Source organism: Euprymna scolopes, chromosome 26 (genome assembly GCF_053919585.1).
Source record: "Euprymna scolopes isolate OS-2025 chromosome 26, ASM5391958v1, whole genome shotgun sequence".
In the NCBI taxonomy this organism is placed as follows: domain Eukaryota; kingdom Metazoa; phylum Mollusca; class Cephalopoda; order Sepiida; family Sepiolidae; genus Euprymna; species Euprymna scolopes.
The window spans coordinates 16,924,804-16,939,096 of record NC_136507.1 but is presented as its reverse complement, the minus strand read 5'-3'; the positions used below and the strand labels follow the sequence as shown (position 1 = coordinate 16,939,096).

The window sequence follows — 14,293 nt, the reverse complement described above, 5'->3', positions numbered from 1 at the left end:
ATCTTTTAGTTAATTTTTAAATACGTTTCACCTTTGTACAGTGGTAACGTTACCAGCTTTGAATGCTACAGTTGTGATTTTGATTTCTAACTGATAGCACCCAAATACTTTTTTTTTTTCACTTTTGAAATCACGACTATAATATATGAAATCTGAACAAATTAAAATATATTTAAGCATATTTTACAACCCTCTCTGCTAGTTCCTGATTAAAAGTGCATTAATGTATTTTCTTGTATAAAAACACATTTAAGTTACCTCCCTGATTTATTAGGCAAATAAATTTCAACATAGTATTTTAGTTTTTTTTTTTTTATAGGAACTTGAAAAAGTAGAAACTTTCATGTTTATGAAATTTATAAAGTTGTGTTATGGCTAAGTAATGCAATTAATGAATGCAAAGTGGTAGTATATAGTAATTGTTAATGGTGTAAATTGGGTAGAATTTGATTTATGGAGATCGTTCAACAAGAACTTGTTTACATTGGATTAGAAGGCTACCATATTGTATTCAACCGGGAAGGAGACCAGCAGAACCGTTGCGTAGATGTGTAGTTCCAGGAAAGAAGCATTGTTCATGGAATCTTTTGTAAAAGTTTGGCAAAGGGGAACCAAAGATTGGAGTTCAGTCGAGCACTTGCCATGGTAATAACGATAGAGCAGAGACAGGCTTGCAACATCTTTTCTTTTGGGGAAAGAAGTTGCAGGGAAGAGAAAAGAACATCACCCACTAGATTTTGAAGATGATTTTGCGCTCTATCAAGCCTGATTAGGGCGCACTGAGCTGCTCCTACCCAGATGTGGCAACAGTACTCCATTTTAGGGTATACCTAATGATTGGGCGATTCTAATATTTTTCCTGTTATAAATTTCTAATTCTTTTTAAATGTCTAAATATTTTGACTTTTTTGCTTCAGATAATGGAATATATGGATATTTATGGAAAACAAAAATTAAATTTTGGGGAAGGGGGGGGGGGCTATATTTTTTTTGTTTAAAATCAATATTTATCATTAGTATCGGCAATAAGAAAATTTTTAAAACAGATGTAAAAAAAAAAAAAAAAAAAAAAAAAAAATTAAATCTTTTTCTTTCCTAAAAGAAAACAAATATTTTCAATTAGTTTAGTGGAACCAAACAAATAGGAATCCTTTCTGAATGCAACACACCTTTTTATTTTATTTCTTTTAGCAATTTTCTTTAAAAAGACTATTTGTGTTGTCTTTGAATTCTTGACGGTGTTGCACCCACAGGTAAGTTTAAATGCTGGAATGTACGGTAATGAGATGTTCTCTTTGTGCCTCCTGCAGGCTTGAGGTACCACGAGCTGAGGTAATGACCGTGTACACAGCAGCCATGCAATTGAGGATTGCTTCAGCAGCCAAGGCCTGCTCAGATTTCCTGGTGGCTAATCTCTCCCCTACAAACTGCCTTGGTATTTATCCTTCTTGGGAAACTTCTGTCATATTTTATCAGTTATTTTAACTTTTTTTTTTAATTTTTTTTTTTTTTTTATTCCTTAAAAATTTTTTTTATATACATATATTAAAAACAATTTTTTTTATGTACCTTCTCTTACTGCTAAAAATGCCTTTTTCCCCTCCATTTTTTTTTTTAATTTTTTATAATTTTTTTCTCCATCTTTTTTCCTTTGTCTTTTAACTTTTTCCTTTTTTCTTTTCCCCTTTCTTTTCCCCCGTCTTTTTGTTTTTTTTTCTTTCCCCCCGTCTTTTTTTTTCTTTCCCCCGTCTTTTTTTTTCTTTCCCCCGTCTTTTTTTTTCTTTCCCCCGTCTTTTTTTTTCTTTCCCCCGTCTTTTTTTTTCTTTCCCCCGTCTTTTTTTTTTCTTTCCCCCGTCTTTTTTTTTCTTTCCCTCGTCTTTTTTTTCTTTCCCCCGTCTTTTTTTTCCTTTCCCCCGTCTTTTTTTTTTCTTTCCCCCGTCTTTTTTTTTCTTTCCCCCGTCTTTTTTTTTCTTTCCCCCGTCTTTTTTTTTTTCTTTCCCCGTCTTTCTTTTTTTTTTTTCTTTCCCCGTCTTTCTTTTTTTTTTTTCTTTCCCCGTCTTTCTTTTTTTTTTTTTTTCCCCGTCTTTCTTTTTTTTTTTCTTTCACCGTCTTTTTTTTTTCTTTCACCGTCTTTTTTTTTTCTTTCACCGTCTTTTTTTTTCTTCCCCCGTCTTTCTTTTTTTTTTTCTTTACCCCGTCTTTTTTTTTTCTTTCCCCCGTCTTTTTATTTTTTCTTTCCCCCGTCTTTTTATTTTTTCTTTCCCCCGTCTTTTTATTTTTTTCTTTCCCCCGTCTTTTTATTTTTTTCTTTCCCCCGTCTTTTTATTTTTTTCTTTCCCCCGTCTTTTTATTTTTTTCTTTCCCCGTCTTTTTTTTTTCTTTCTTCCCCGTCTTTCTTTTTCTTTCTTCCCCGTCTTTCTTTCTTTTTTTTCTTCCCCCGTCTTTCTTTCTTTTTTTTCTTCCCCCGTCTTTCTTTCTTTTTTTCTTCCCCCGTCTTTCTTTCTTTTTTTTCTTCCCCCGTCTTTCTTTCTTTTTTTTCTTCCCCCGTCTTTCTTTCTTTTTTTTTCTTCCCCCGTCTTTCTTTCTTTTTTTTCTTCCCCCGTCTTTCTTTCTTTTTTTCTTCCCCCGTCTTTCTTTCTTTTTTTTCTTCCCCCGTCTTTCTTTCTTTTTTTTCTTCCCCCGTCTTTCTTTCTTTTTTTTCTTCCCCCGTCTTTCTTTCTTTTTTTTCTTCCCCCGTCTTTCTTTCTTTTTTTTCTTCCCCCGTCTTTCTTTCTTTTTTTCTTCACCCGTCTTTCTTTCTTTTTTTTCTTCCCCCGTCTTTCTTTCTTTTTTTTCTTCCCCCGTCTTTCTTTTTTTTTTCTTCCCCCGTCTTTCTTTTTTTTTTCTTCCCCCGTCTTTCTTTTTTTTTCTTTACCCCGTCTTTTTTTTTTTTTCTTTTCTTTCCCCCGTCTTTCTTTTTTTTTTCTTTCCCCCATCTTTCTTTTTTTTTTTTCTTTCCCCCATCTTTTTTTTTTCTTTCCCCCATCTTTCTTTTTTTTTTCTTTCCCCCATCTTTTTTTTTTCTTTCCCCCATCTTTTTTTTTTTCTTTCCCCCATCTTTTTTTTTTTCTTTCCCCCATCTTTTTTTTTTTCTTTCCCCCATCTTTTTTTTTTTCTTTCCCCCGTATTTCTTTTTTTTTTTTCTTTCCCCCGTATTTCTTTTTTTTTTTTCTTTCCCCCGTATTTCTTTTTTTTTTTTTCTTTCCCCCGTATTTCTTTTTTTTTTTTTCTTTCCCCCGTATTTCTTTTTTTTTTTCTTTCCCCCGTATTTCTTTTTTTTTTTCTTTCCCCCGTATTTCTTTTTTTTTTCTTTCCCCCGTATTTCTTTTTTTTTTTCTTTCCCCCGTATTTCTTTTTTTTTTCTTTCCCACTTTTTTTTTTTTCTTTCCCACTTTTTTTTTTTTCTTTCCCACTTTTTTTTTTTTTCTTTCCCACTTTTTTTTTTTTTCTTTCCCACTTTTTTTTTTTTTCTTTCCCACTTTTTTTTTTTTTTTTTTTTTTTCGCTCCTATTTGTTGATCATCTGCACTGACTGGAGACTTTTCTTCAAACATCTTATTTTTACTCTATATATATATGTATGTGTATACACATAAATATATATTTTCAGAAATCTTTTTAGTTAATCCGATTCTTAAAATACCAACATTTTTTATATTTTTTTTATTTTATTACAAAAAGTATTTTGACTCGTGTAAAAATCCAAAAAGGAAAGGAAGGAATATATCATAATGAATATTTTCTTTTAATGATTTACAGTTTAAGAAAATTCAATGGGTTTTTAATAAATTTAAAAAGTTGATCAAAGAACAAAAATGATTTCTGAAATTTTTGTAAATATTTTTTTTTCTTTCCCTCACTTTATAAATTTTTCGATATGAATTAAAAAAAAAAAAAAAAAAAAAAAGGTTCAACCTCTTATACAAAATATATTTTTTAATGGGGATGGGTGGGAGTATTTTTTCTCTGTAATTTTTTTATATCAAAACAATTTTTTTTTTCATGACGAAAATAGATTTTATTTGGAAGGTGTGCAAAATTAATTACTTTATCTTGTGTGAATAAATATATTAGTGATGGGACAATTCCAATATTTTTCCTGATTCTGTACAAAATTCTCAATTCTGATACAATTACCGATTCCGATTCTTTATAAATTTCTAATTTAACTATAAAAGTCTTATTTTGTCCCAATTACCGAAAAACATAAATCTGCCTATATTTTCTCAAATGTAAAAACACTTGTGAGGTGGTGATCTAGAGATTTTAGTCTTACTGGATGTTTAAATCAATAAATATTTTTTTTATTATTACTATCAGCAATGGAAGATGTTTCTTAAATCAAATTTAAAAAAAAAAAAAAAGATAATTTAAAGAATCGGTTTTGGCATCGGAAAATAGGCTAAAAAAAATTTTGATTCCGATACCCAAAAAAAGCTCTAATTTTTCTGATTCCCGATATCAATTCCGATTAAGCGTCGCAACACTAAAATATATGTATTTGTCAGTCAGATTTTCAAAGTTATGTCTAAATAGCAATCCATCTGAAATATCCCAGTTTCATTCAGGCTAAGTATTTTTCCTCATAGATATAGATGAATTTTTTCAAGAGTATTAAAATTCATTTTATTTAATATGCTATTTCTTCCATTAAAATAACTGGCGAATTACTTGGGACTTCTACTCAATCATGATTGATGGAATGTTAATCCCCATGAAATAAAGGGTTCTCTGCAGATTTCAAAATTCAACAAGATAACACTTGAAGAAGGTCAGAGGTTACATCAACCAAAACGTTGTGCAAATAATGCTCCAGATATGAACAGTCGTCTGAAACATACAAATAATAAAAATTATTTTTAAGCAATAATTTTAATATAAAATAAATGGATCATTTTATTTTGTGAATATATTTATAATATTTATAAAAAGGATTCTAAGTTTTGTTTAAGTAACTTAATGTTTACAATTAGTCGAATTTTAATTCATCATTTTGAAAAAAAAATAATTTCCAAATTTTTTTTTTTTAAATGTAATCACTTAAATAATGAAGAAATGTAGGTGTTTCTCGTTAGATTTTTTTTATTATATATGCTTAAAGTAAATCAATTATGAAACAATCCGTAGTTGTAGAATTTCAGAATGTTTTAAAATTCTGAATGACGACTTGTTTCATTCATCTGTTTTCGATTAGTCCCTCCTGTCCTGTCGCATGCATACACACAATCTCGTATCCCTACACAAAAACTGTTTGACACTTAGCACCAGTGTGTGTATATATATATATATATATATATATATATATATATATATATATATATATATATATATATGCATGCAAAAGGCAATTGTGAATATAATTATATCAAATACATAAAAGTAAATTTTTCATATACAAAGGAAAACTAATACGACATGGGATGCTGAATATTAAAAATAGAACATAATATAATAATAATAGTTATAAACATAAAACAGTTATAATTCAAATGTGTTTAATTTAGAAATCAAAAAAGTCTTGCTTTCTTATTTCTCGAAATTTCACAAATTTCTTGTCAAAAAAAAAAACAAAAAACATTCTTGTGGATTATGAAAATAGTTTAAAAATTCATGTAAAAGAAGTTTCAGTTCTCTGAAAATTATACAGAAAGTGGAATAATGGGTTGGGTGTTGTCTTTTCTTCTGAATTTTTAATTAGATTAATCTCTGTTCAAACTTTGGCTAATAATTTTGATAAGTAATTCCAATACTAAAGTAGTTATTACTACAACTGGTACATATGTATGAGTTATTGACCTTGCATCTCTAAGGTCATGGGTTATCTTTGTGACCTCAATTTGTCAATATAAGCCACACAAGCATAAAATTATCTGGAAAATATACCCGGTGAACCAAGTGCAAGAGATTCAAACAATTTCATTTACAAGGGGTAGTTTTAAAAAGATCTCTCAGTTGGAATATATAAGAAAGCAGGTGAATGTTTTGCACCGGGTTGGATGCTCCATTTCCGTCTTGAATGAACAGACAGCTCTTATACTGAATCCTGGCTCTTCAGTGTGGTTAGACAAGCAAGAGTGTGGTAAAATAATTTATTTAATGAATTTGTAATTATGTGAGACCAGAACATGTACATCAAAATAATGAATTTTTTTTTATTTTTTATTTTTTTAAAGACTATTGAAAAATAAGTGTAAATCAAACCTGTGTGTGTGAGAGATTTTGGCATTAATTTTTATTCCAATATAAAATCTATATATAAAAGTGACCGTTTATGTGCAAAATGGTCTCTACTAAACTAGTGTAAATTTTTGGCCTAGACTTGAAGTTTGATATATAGGGGATTCGGACATGTGGAACAAATTAAATTTGGTTTTTAGCTGCTAAAAATAGCTGCTATGAGGTCAAAGTTTAAAAAAAAAAAAAAAAAAAAAAATTGGAACTTAGCATGCATAAGTTGATTCAAAGTGCTACTCTATGCATGTGCAAATATACATTTTTAGGTTTAAATCAATTCATTTGTAAAGCTTTGATATTCATCTGTCATTAGTTCAGATGATAAATAATGCTGGAGTGCTAAATATTTTGGTTTTCAATGGCAGCCCTCTTTTTTTTTCTTTTTTTTTTTTTCTACTTTTGAAATCACTATAATCAATAGAGAATTGGTTCTATAATAATGAATACGAAATCTGCATAAATTAAAATATCATATTTTATGACCAGACAGCGCCATATAGCATGCTAATTTATATAAGAAAATCAATTTCTATATTCTTAAAAAAATATCCTTGATCTTATGTGAAAATTTTTTAAATTTTACAAACATGTCTAAAGTGAATCCTTTATAGAATTCTCTCTGTAGAGCTAGCCACAGCATATATATATATATATATATATATATATATATATATATATATATATATATTTGTAGGAGGGGGGTAAATTACATTTTTAGCCTTGTTTGGGGGGGGTAACAGCACTAATCTTGTAGATTTTCCCTTTTTATTTTTGGAAATTTTTTTATCTTTTTTTGGTTTTAAATAAAAGGAAAGGAAGAAGAAAATATCTTCCTGAATTTTTTTTTTTTTAAATCTAGTAAACTTACGTTAGCTTGGAAATTATATTTAAATTCCAAATTAGAATATCTTCAATTTTATATAAGTTGCTTTTTTTTTCTTTTTTTCCTCACATTTTGCCATTTTTATTAAAACATTTTTTTTATTTTAAAATTTAAAAAAAAATGCCATCATACAGAAAATATTTGTAAAAAAAAAAAAAAAAGTATCTCCATATTAAAGTAGATATATTACATCGAAATCAAAGCTCAAAATTTCAAAGAATATTTTTAATCTTTTGTTCAAAAACCAAAAAATGCAATCCGGTAAATCTAAAAATGGCAAAAATTGGAAAATGAACTTCACTGTAGTATTTTTTTTTTTTTTTTTTTTTTTTTCCAAACTTAGTTTTTTATTAGAATTTAAATATTGAAAAAAAGAATCTGTCAATTTGATTTTTCTTGCACAATTTTTCTTAGTCTTTTTTTCTTTTAAAAAAAAAAAAAAAAAAAGAAAAATTGTACAAAGTCTTTCCTCAGCCATTGTCACCAACTTTCCTTTTCTAATTCACATATTCTCTTTCAGAAATCCGCAGCATTGCCGTTGATGCCCCAATGAAAAGCATCATTGATCAATATATTCAGAATAATATTGTTGAAATTACAAATGACAGTAAAATCAGTGCACTTCCTCGTATTCTTGTGGAGATTATCGGTTAGTATCTTTTTTTTAATTTATTTTTATTTTAATTTAGTTTTTAATTTATTTTCGTTTTAAAAAAAAATTTTTTTTTTTTTTTTTTTTTGTTCTTGTCAGCTTTGATTGTAAGTCCCATAAAACATACATTATTTACCTTTTCACATAAAAAATTAAAACTTAGTTTAGAGCCCAGTACAAAATGCAACTTGAAAAAAACATTTTTTAATCAACATATTTATTTAAATTCTAATTTTTTTACCCCTTTATAAGAGTCTTCATCAGGAAATACTTTTTTTTTTTTTTTTCATGGTGTCCTCCCTTCGCTGTCGTTTTCTGTTCTTATCGAAGATTGAGTTTTAATGTATAATTTGGTAGTTTTCTTCCTTTGGTATGCACGAGTCAAAAATTAGAATTTCAATAAATAAATAAATACAAGAGGCGTTCCAAAAGTAATGTCTCCTATTTTTATTTTGTCAGACCGAAATGAATTGCCAGTTAGACTGAACTTATTTATTCATGACCTTAAAGATTCATCCTTCTGTTGCAGATATTTACCATGTAAGGCTCTAGGAAGGCAACCCCTGTCATAGACGTGCGTCAAAAGCAAAGATTTGTTATTAAATTCCTTACAAAAGTACATTAAGAATGGTGGTGACAAGGTTGAAAAATAAATTCTGGAGCAGAAAAGGTCGTTTGTTCTAATGGCACCACTTCTATCTTTGTAGTTCAACTTTTTTAGTTACAAAAACAAAATGGGATGTTTTATATTTGACAAAAAGTCAGTGTCTTGTATTGGTTTCTTAAACCATTATATTTTTCAAATGCATTCAGTGGAAATTTTTTGAGAGATATTGTCCGATCAGCAACAAAATGTTTGGTGATTAATCTGATGTCACTAAAGTAAACAATTCTGACATTACCCATTTTAAAATGAATTGTTCCAAAATCAGATGTCCTGTTGACTAAAACGGCACAATTTTAAACTTTTTACAAGGGGGGTCACCACATATCAAGGCCCAGAGGCCACTCAAGCATAACGGTTTGTATGGTGTCCGTTGGGACAGTAGCTTAGTAATCATTTGTGGTGGAAAGTTGGTAGGATGAGATTATTTAGGAAACGCTTTGTAGAGACCGTTACGTTGGCTACACATCACTATTTCTATCCTTGGTCAGTGGAGGAGAAATCCTAGACTGAGACAATTTTTGTTCCTATCCAGAGTGCCCCTTTTTGAGAAGCTGGAAAGACCAACCTTCTTGTGTTTAACTCTGCACTCGTGAGAAGGCAAGTAAATAGGTACATTTAAAAGTAGACCTTTGAAAGGAAAGACGTTAAAGCAGTTATCTACAAGAAACATTTATTTGAACAGAAGGTAAGAAAATAAGTGCTATGTACTCGTGTGAGTGTGCCGTGTAAGCATGCCTGGAGTTAAAAATGTTCATTTTGCATGCGTGTGTTTGGTGTTTACAAGAGTTTGTTAGTGTATATATGTTGTCGTCTTACCTTTTAACGAAAACACGCCTGTTGATGCATACATAAAAAATTTGCATCTATTCACATCGACATTCAAACGAAAAAAGGAGCCAGAAATAGGTAGACAACGGAAGTAGTGAATGCGCGACAGGACAAATTGGAAATCACGACATGGGCAAATAACCGGTGTGTAATTGAGATACGTCTGTGTGCATGCATGCACGGCATATCTAATAGCATATCGGTCTGAAAAGCATCTGCCTAATATAGTATTGACCCTGACAGATATTTAAAACAGCTTATTACTTTCTTAACAGTAAAGTTTTCATATTGTTGTAGAAAGCACCATGGTATTTCACAAAGTTTTACTAGTGTGCATGGGTTAAGGAATAAAAGGTACACATAACTTTATTTCATCAGATCAATTATTTTCATGGCAACTGCTCGTCTGAGCTCCAATCTATGTCCCCCCCCCTCGCCAAACATTCACAAGAAATGTCTGGCTGAAAACACTATCAATAATTTCCCTCACTCTTTATCTGTTCCCAAACCTAAACGTAGATTCCATGAACAAAACTTCTTTCTTAGAACTGCACACCTTTTGAACTCTCCTCCGTTTACCTGCTTTCCAGCTGACTACAATATGGCCGTCTTCAAGTCTAATGTAAACAAGTTCTTGATGAGCCGTTCCCCTTAAGTAATCTAATTTTACCAAATTTATTCTTCTAACGATTACTATGATATTGTCCTTAACCCTTATCCTTGAGTGGCCTCTGGGCCTTGATAAGTGGTAATTCCCTTGTTAAAAAAAAAAATCGGTAATGGGTTGTGGCATCTTGAAGCCAAATGCATCTATCAGAAGAGAAGGGCCAGCATTATACATGATATAAAAGCTAAATAAACAAAAGCTGGCTTAATAACATTTAGATTAGAAATGAATTAGAAGATAAATAAAAAACAAAATGTATATTTACCTCCTCCTTTAGAGATCAGTGTAGAATATGTGCGACCAGAGAGAGCCCATACGCAAACATTTTATTTTTTGTTTTCTAAATTTAAAAATGTTTTTAGGAACTAGATTTGTAATACTGGTCTTTATCTCTTTGCAGGTATCGATGAAGTGACTCTCGGCAATAAACTCGATTCCCACCTTTACCATTTGGTCTTTAATTGGGCTAAAAATATCTTCAGCCAAGACAGCAGGGCTTTGGTGCATTTGGTTGAACAGGTAAGATAAGTAATAAAATCAGACATTACATTAGTGGTGCCAAATTTTAAAATTATATGCACATCTATATATAAAGTTAGGGTGCTTCTATAGTACGAGTCACAATCGAAAATCGCAATTCAAGTATTTAAAAAAAAAAAAAAAAAAAAAAAACCTTTGTATTTGCATGTCATGCGGAAAAAAGCATCCTCTCACTAGTACCAAAAATTCCAAGGGAGATAAGTCATTCTTTCATTTAAGCAAGTAAAAATGAACAGCATAATATAATTAAACTGCAGTTTACAATGAAATTGATTTTTACTTTTAATTAATCAATTTTAATCAACAAAAAAATAAAAAAAGAAACTGGAATCTTAATTATTGTAATTATAGGAGTAACGGAACTCCTATAAAAGAATTTCAAAAATGACCTTGGCAATATACCTGATAAACAAAATGCAAGAAAGAGACAAACAATTGCACTTATATAGAAGTTAGAATTTCAAAAAGATCCCTTCGTTGGATTGTATGAGATAGTGAGTGAATGTCTGGCATCCAGTAGGATGCCCTATCCCCATCTCAAGCAAAAAAAAAAAAAAAAAATCAACTTTTGCTTTGTAATTGGCAAGAAATTAACACATAGAATTGTGTAAAAAGTATTTAATGTTGTGCAAGAAATAAGTAGTTTTTTTTTTTTTTTTTTAATAGATAAATGTTTTGTATTTGGACAATGATCAGAACTTGCAGGACTGTAGGGATCTGAATGATTCCAGCTACGACGAAGATGACGTCGTCAATGACTACAAGAAACTGACCAAAAAGAAGCATGTGAGTAATGTTTTTTTTTTTTTTTTTTTTTTTTTCTCTTAGTTTAAAAAAAAACCTACAAAACAAACACCTATAAAGTTGGTATATTCCACATCAGCATGATGCTGGATGAATAATATCTGAAATTTAGAGAGAGAAAATTATTCACTCCCTGGGAGTCAACTGGGGCCAGGTTTCGGGGGGGAGGGTGTCCTCGTAATTGTTATATTAATTTTGAATAAAAATGTTGTTTATTACTTGAGGAATCTCTTATATAAAGGAAACCTGCATATGTGTATGCTAAACTAAAGAGAAAGGAGTTTGAGAAACCGATGGAAGGGAGAAAGAGAGGGGGGGGGTAGACATATAATTTTTTATAGAAATGGGCCACACTTTTGTCCCGGGCAATGCCAGGTAGCTCTGCTAGTATAAAATAAAAAGCAAGGTGTGTGAAGTGGATCCATGTTTCATCCATTGTAACATTGCCGCAAAGACTTCTTCAGAAGAACAAACTGCTTTCCAGTGGAGCCCCTGCAAATCGATTAGAAGATCCAGTTCAGAACTTCAGCGTCCTACAACAACTGTTTTGCATGTTTTCAGACGACTGCACATGACGCCTTACAAGTTACAGTTAGTCCAACAGTTGAAGGACACTGATAAAATAGCTCTTTATGACTTTTGCCTTGCACTGCAACAGATGGAAGAGGACTGGTTTGACGACCAGCTTGTTTTTAGCGATGAGGCAACTTTCCATATAAAAGGCAAAGTTAACAAGCATAGCACTTGCTTGAGCATCAGCGACATTCCCCAAAGGTGACGGTGGTTTGTGCTATGTCCAAGAAAGCTGTCTTCAGCCATTTTTCTTTGAAAGAGCAACAGTCACTAGTGAGACATGTCGACATGCTGGAAAACTGGTTAATGGATAAATTGAGTGAGAAAGAGTCTGGCTTCATTTTCCAACAGGATGGAGGGCACCACCACACTGGAGCCGCAGGGTTCGATAGTTTCTGAACACAACATTGCCAGACAGATGGAGTGGACGATCTGGGCAGGATGATCACGATCTCATGCTCTGGCCTACCTATGATTTGGGGGTAGGGACTGGTCCATGTGCCTCCCATTCCAAGAGATGTGGATGAGCTGAAGACTCAAATAACAAAAGATGTTGCAACCATTAACAATGCAATGCTGGGACACGTTTGGCAAGAATTGAACTATCTGCTTCATGTGTGTCATGTGACCAATGATGTTCACATTAAACATCTTTGAACATTCCATGAAAAACTTTAGATGACAAGCTTTCGGAATATACCAGATGTGTTTTTATATTGTTAATAGTTCTCAAGATATTCATGTAAAAATGTGCCAAAGACTTTTGAAACCCCCTGTGTTACAAAAATAACAAATGAACACCGGCTAGTCTGGAGCAAAGTTATCTTTGGCAACTTATGTTGCATAAGCGGGGTTATATTGGGGAGACATATATTGGGTACATTTTAAAGAGAGACAGGGACAGTCATTTCTTATGATGGCGAGAGGGACACATTACTTAGATTTATACACAAATTTCATTATAACGATGAGTGGACACAATGTCACATTACCTTTTAATTGTTGAAGAATGACACATGAAGATGCAGTTACAAAATATGTGTTTATTACATTCGGCCGCTTGCAATGGTGGTTCCAGGAATTCAAAGCCGACTACATGATTAAAACTTTCTAACCCTTTGCTTCCAAAGGGGGACCCTGCTTCTGACGATGTCAGCTCTGTCTCTCGTCTGTCTAATCTCCTAAAACTAGCAAACTATATTGAGAATCCATTTTCTGCTCTGACGTCATGCACATGTCCAAGAATGTGCTCGACTCGTGTGACCTGAACTCACGTGGCTTAAACATGCATTGTTCGCACATGTCCAACCCATTTCTGCAAACAAAGAATTCTTCTAACCTATTTTCGACCTAACTTATTTTTCAATATGTTTTTAATTTTTATTGTTCGTTCTTTTAATTGACCTTATTTTAATTCAGTTTTCATAAAAAGAATTAAATAATTAAATTCCTTTTCAAACAACATATCTTCACTATTTTATGTGAAAACTGAACAATGCGAAAATTCCATTTCTGACCCTATTCCTGAATATTGCTTACAAGGTTCGAATCTCGGTCTATCTAATCTCATTTTGACTTATCTAATGTTTTTCTTACAAGAAAAGGGAGACCTTTCTTTTAACACCTAAATGTTATTTGCTCCTAACTTTCAAAATCTGACACCACTTTATTTATATAAACATCTTGTCTGGTCAATTTTTATACTTAAATATACGGCATAATCATGTTGGCACACAGGTTCTTGTTAAATCACCATATATTTCAAGTTTTTTTGTTTTTTTTTTATCTAAGTGAAAAACTTATGAAGTTGATGGATTTCATTTAGTAAATGTTATAGATTTTTATTGTGCTTTCATGAGATGTTTTCTTGTTTATTTGAAACATATTGAACCCCTTTTTTTTTTTCCTTTTTTTTTTTTTTTAGTTGATTCACATCAAGACGACTTGTGATTCAAACAGTTGCTCTCCTAATCAACTGAGAAAGTTTGGTTCTGGGGATTGTGAGTGGATTCAGAATGAAAAGGAATGGTCTCTTTTGGCCTCATACAAAACAGCTGGTAAGTCTCTCTCTCTCTCTCTCTCTCTCTCTCTCTCTCTCTCTCTCTCTCTCTCTCTCTCTCTCTCTCTGGTTTGTCCTTTTTTTTTTTTTTTTTTTTTCCTTAATTAGTGAAGAATCTCCGAATTAATAATCAAACAGTAAAAAAAAGTGAATTTTGGGTTTACTTTCAGTAGCTTTGTAAATCTTGCTTTTCTTATTTTGATCCTTAGTTTTCGTATTCTATGAGCAATGTTTCTAACGAGGGGAAAATTGTTTTCTAGATGAAATCTCTCCAACACATTTTTTGACTTCAAAGTTTGTTTTTTTTATATTTTATATATATATATATATTATATATATATAAAGTGA

General features: G+C 31.3%; 1 protein-coding gene across 3 annotated transcripts in view; it reads left to right on the top strand.

The window, feature by feature from the left end:
• LOC145247931 (influenza virus NS1A-binding protein homolog A-like) overlaps window positions 1-14,293 on the top strand; it is a 137,514-nt gene that overhangs the window by 108,831 nt on the left and 14,390 nt on the right. For all 3 annotated transcript variants that reach the window (XM_080109571.1, XM_080109572.1, XM_080109570.1), the window contains 5 exons: window positions 1,311-1,435; window positions 7,676-7,804; window positions 10,370-10,488; window positions 11,176-11,295; window positions 13,811-13,943. In XM_080109571.1, coding sequence (XP_079965697.1) covers window positions 1,311-1,435; window positions 7,676-7,804; window positions 10,370-10,488; window positions 11,176-11,295; window positions 13,811-13,943 — 626 coding nt within the window. The remainder of the gene's footprint in view (window positions 1-1,310; window positions 1,436-7,675; window positions 7,805-10,369; window positions 10,489-11,175; window positions 11,296-13,810; window positions 13,944-14,293) is intronic.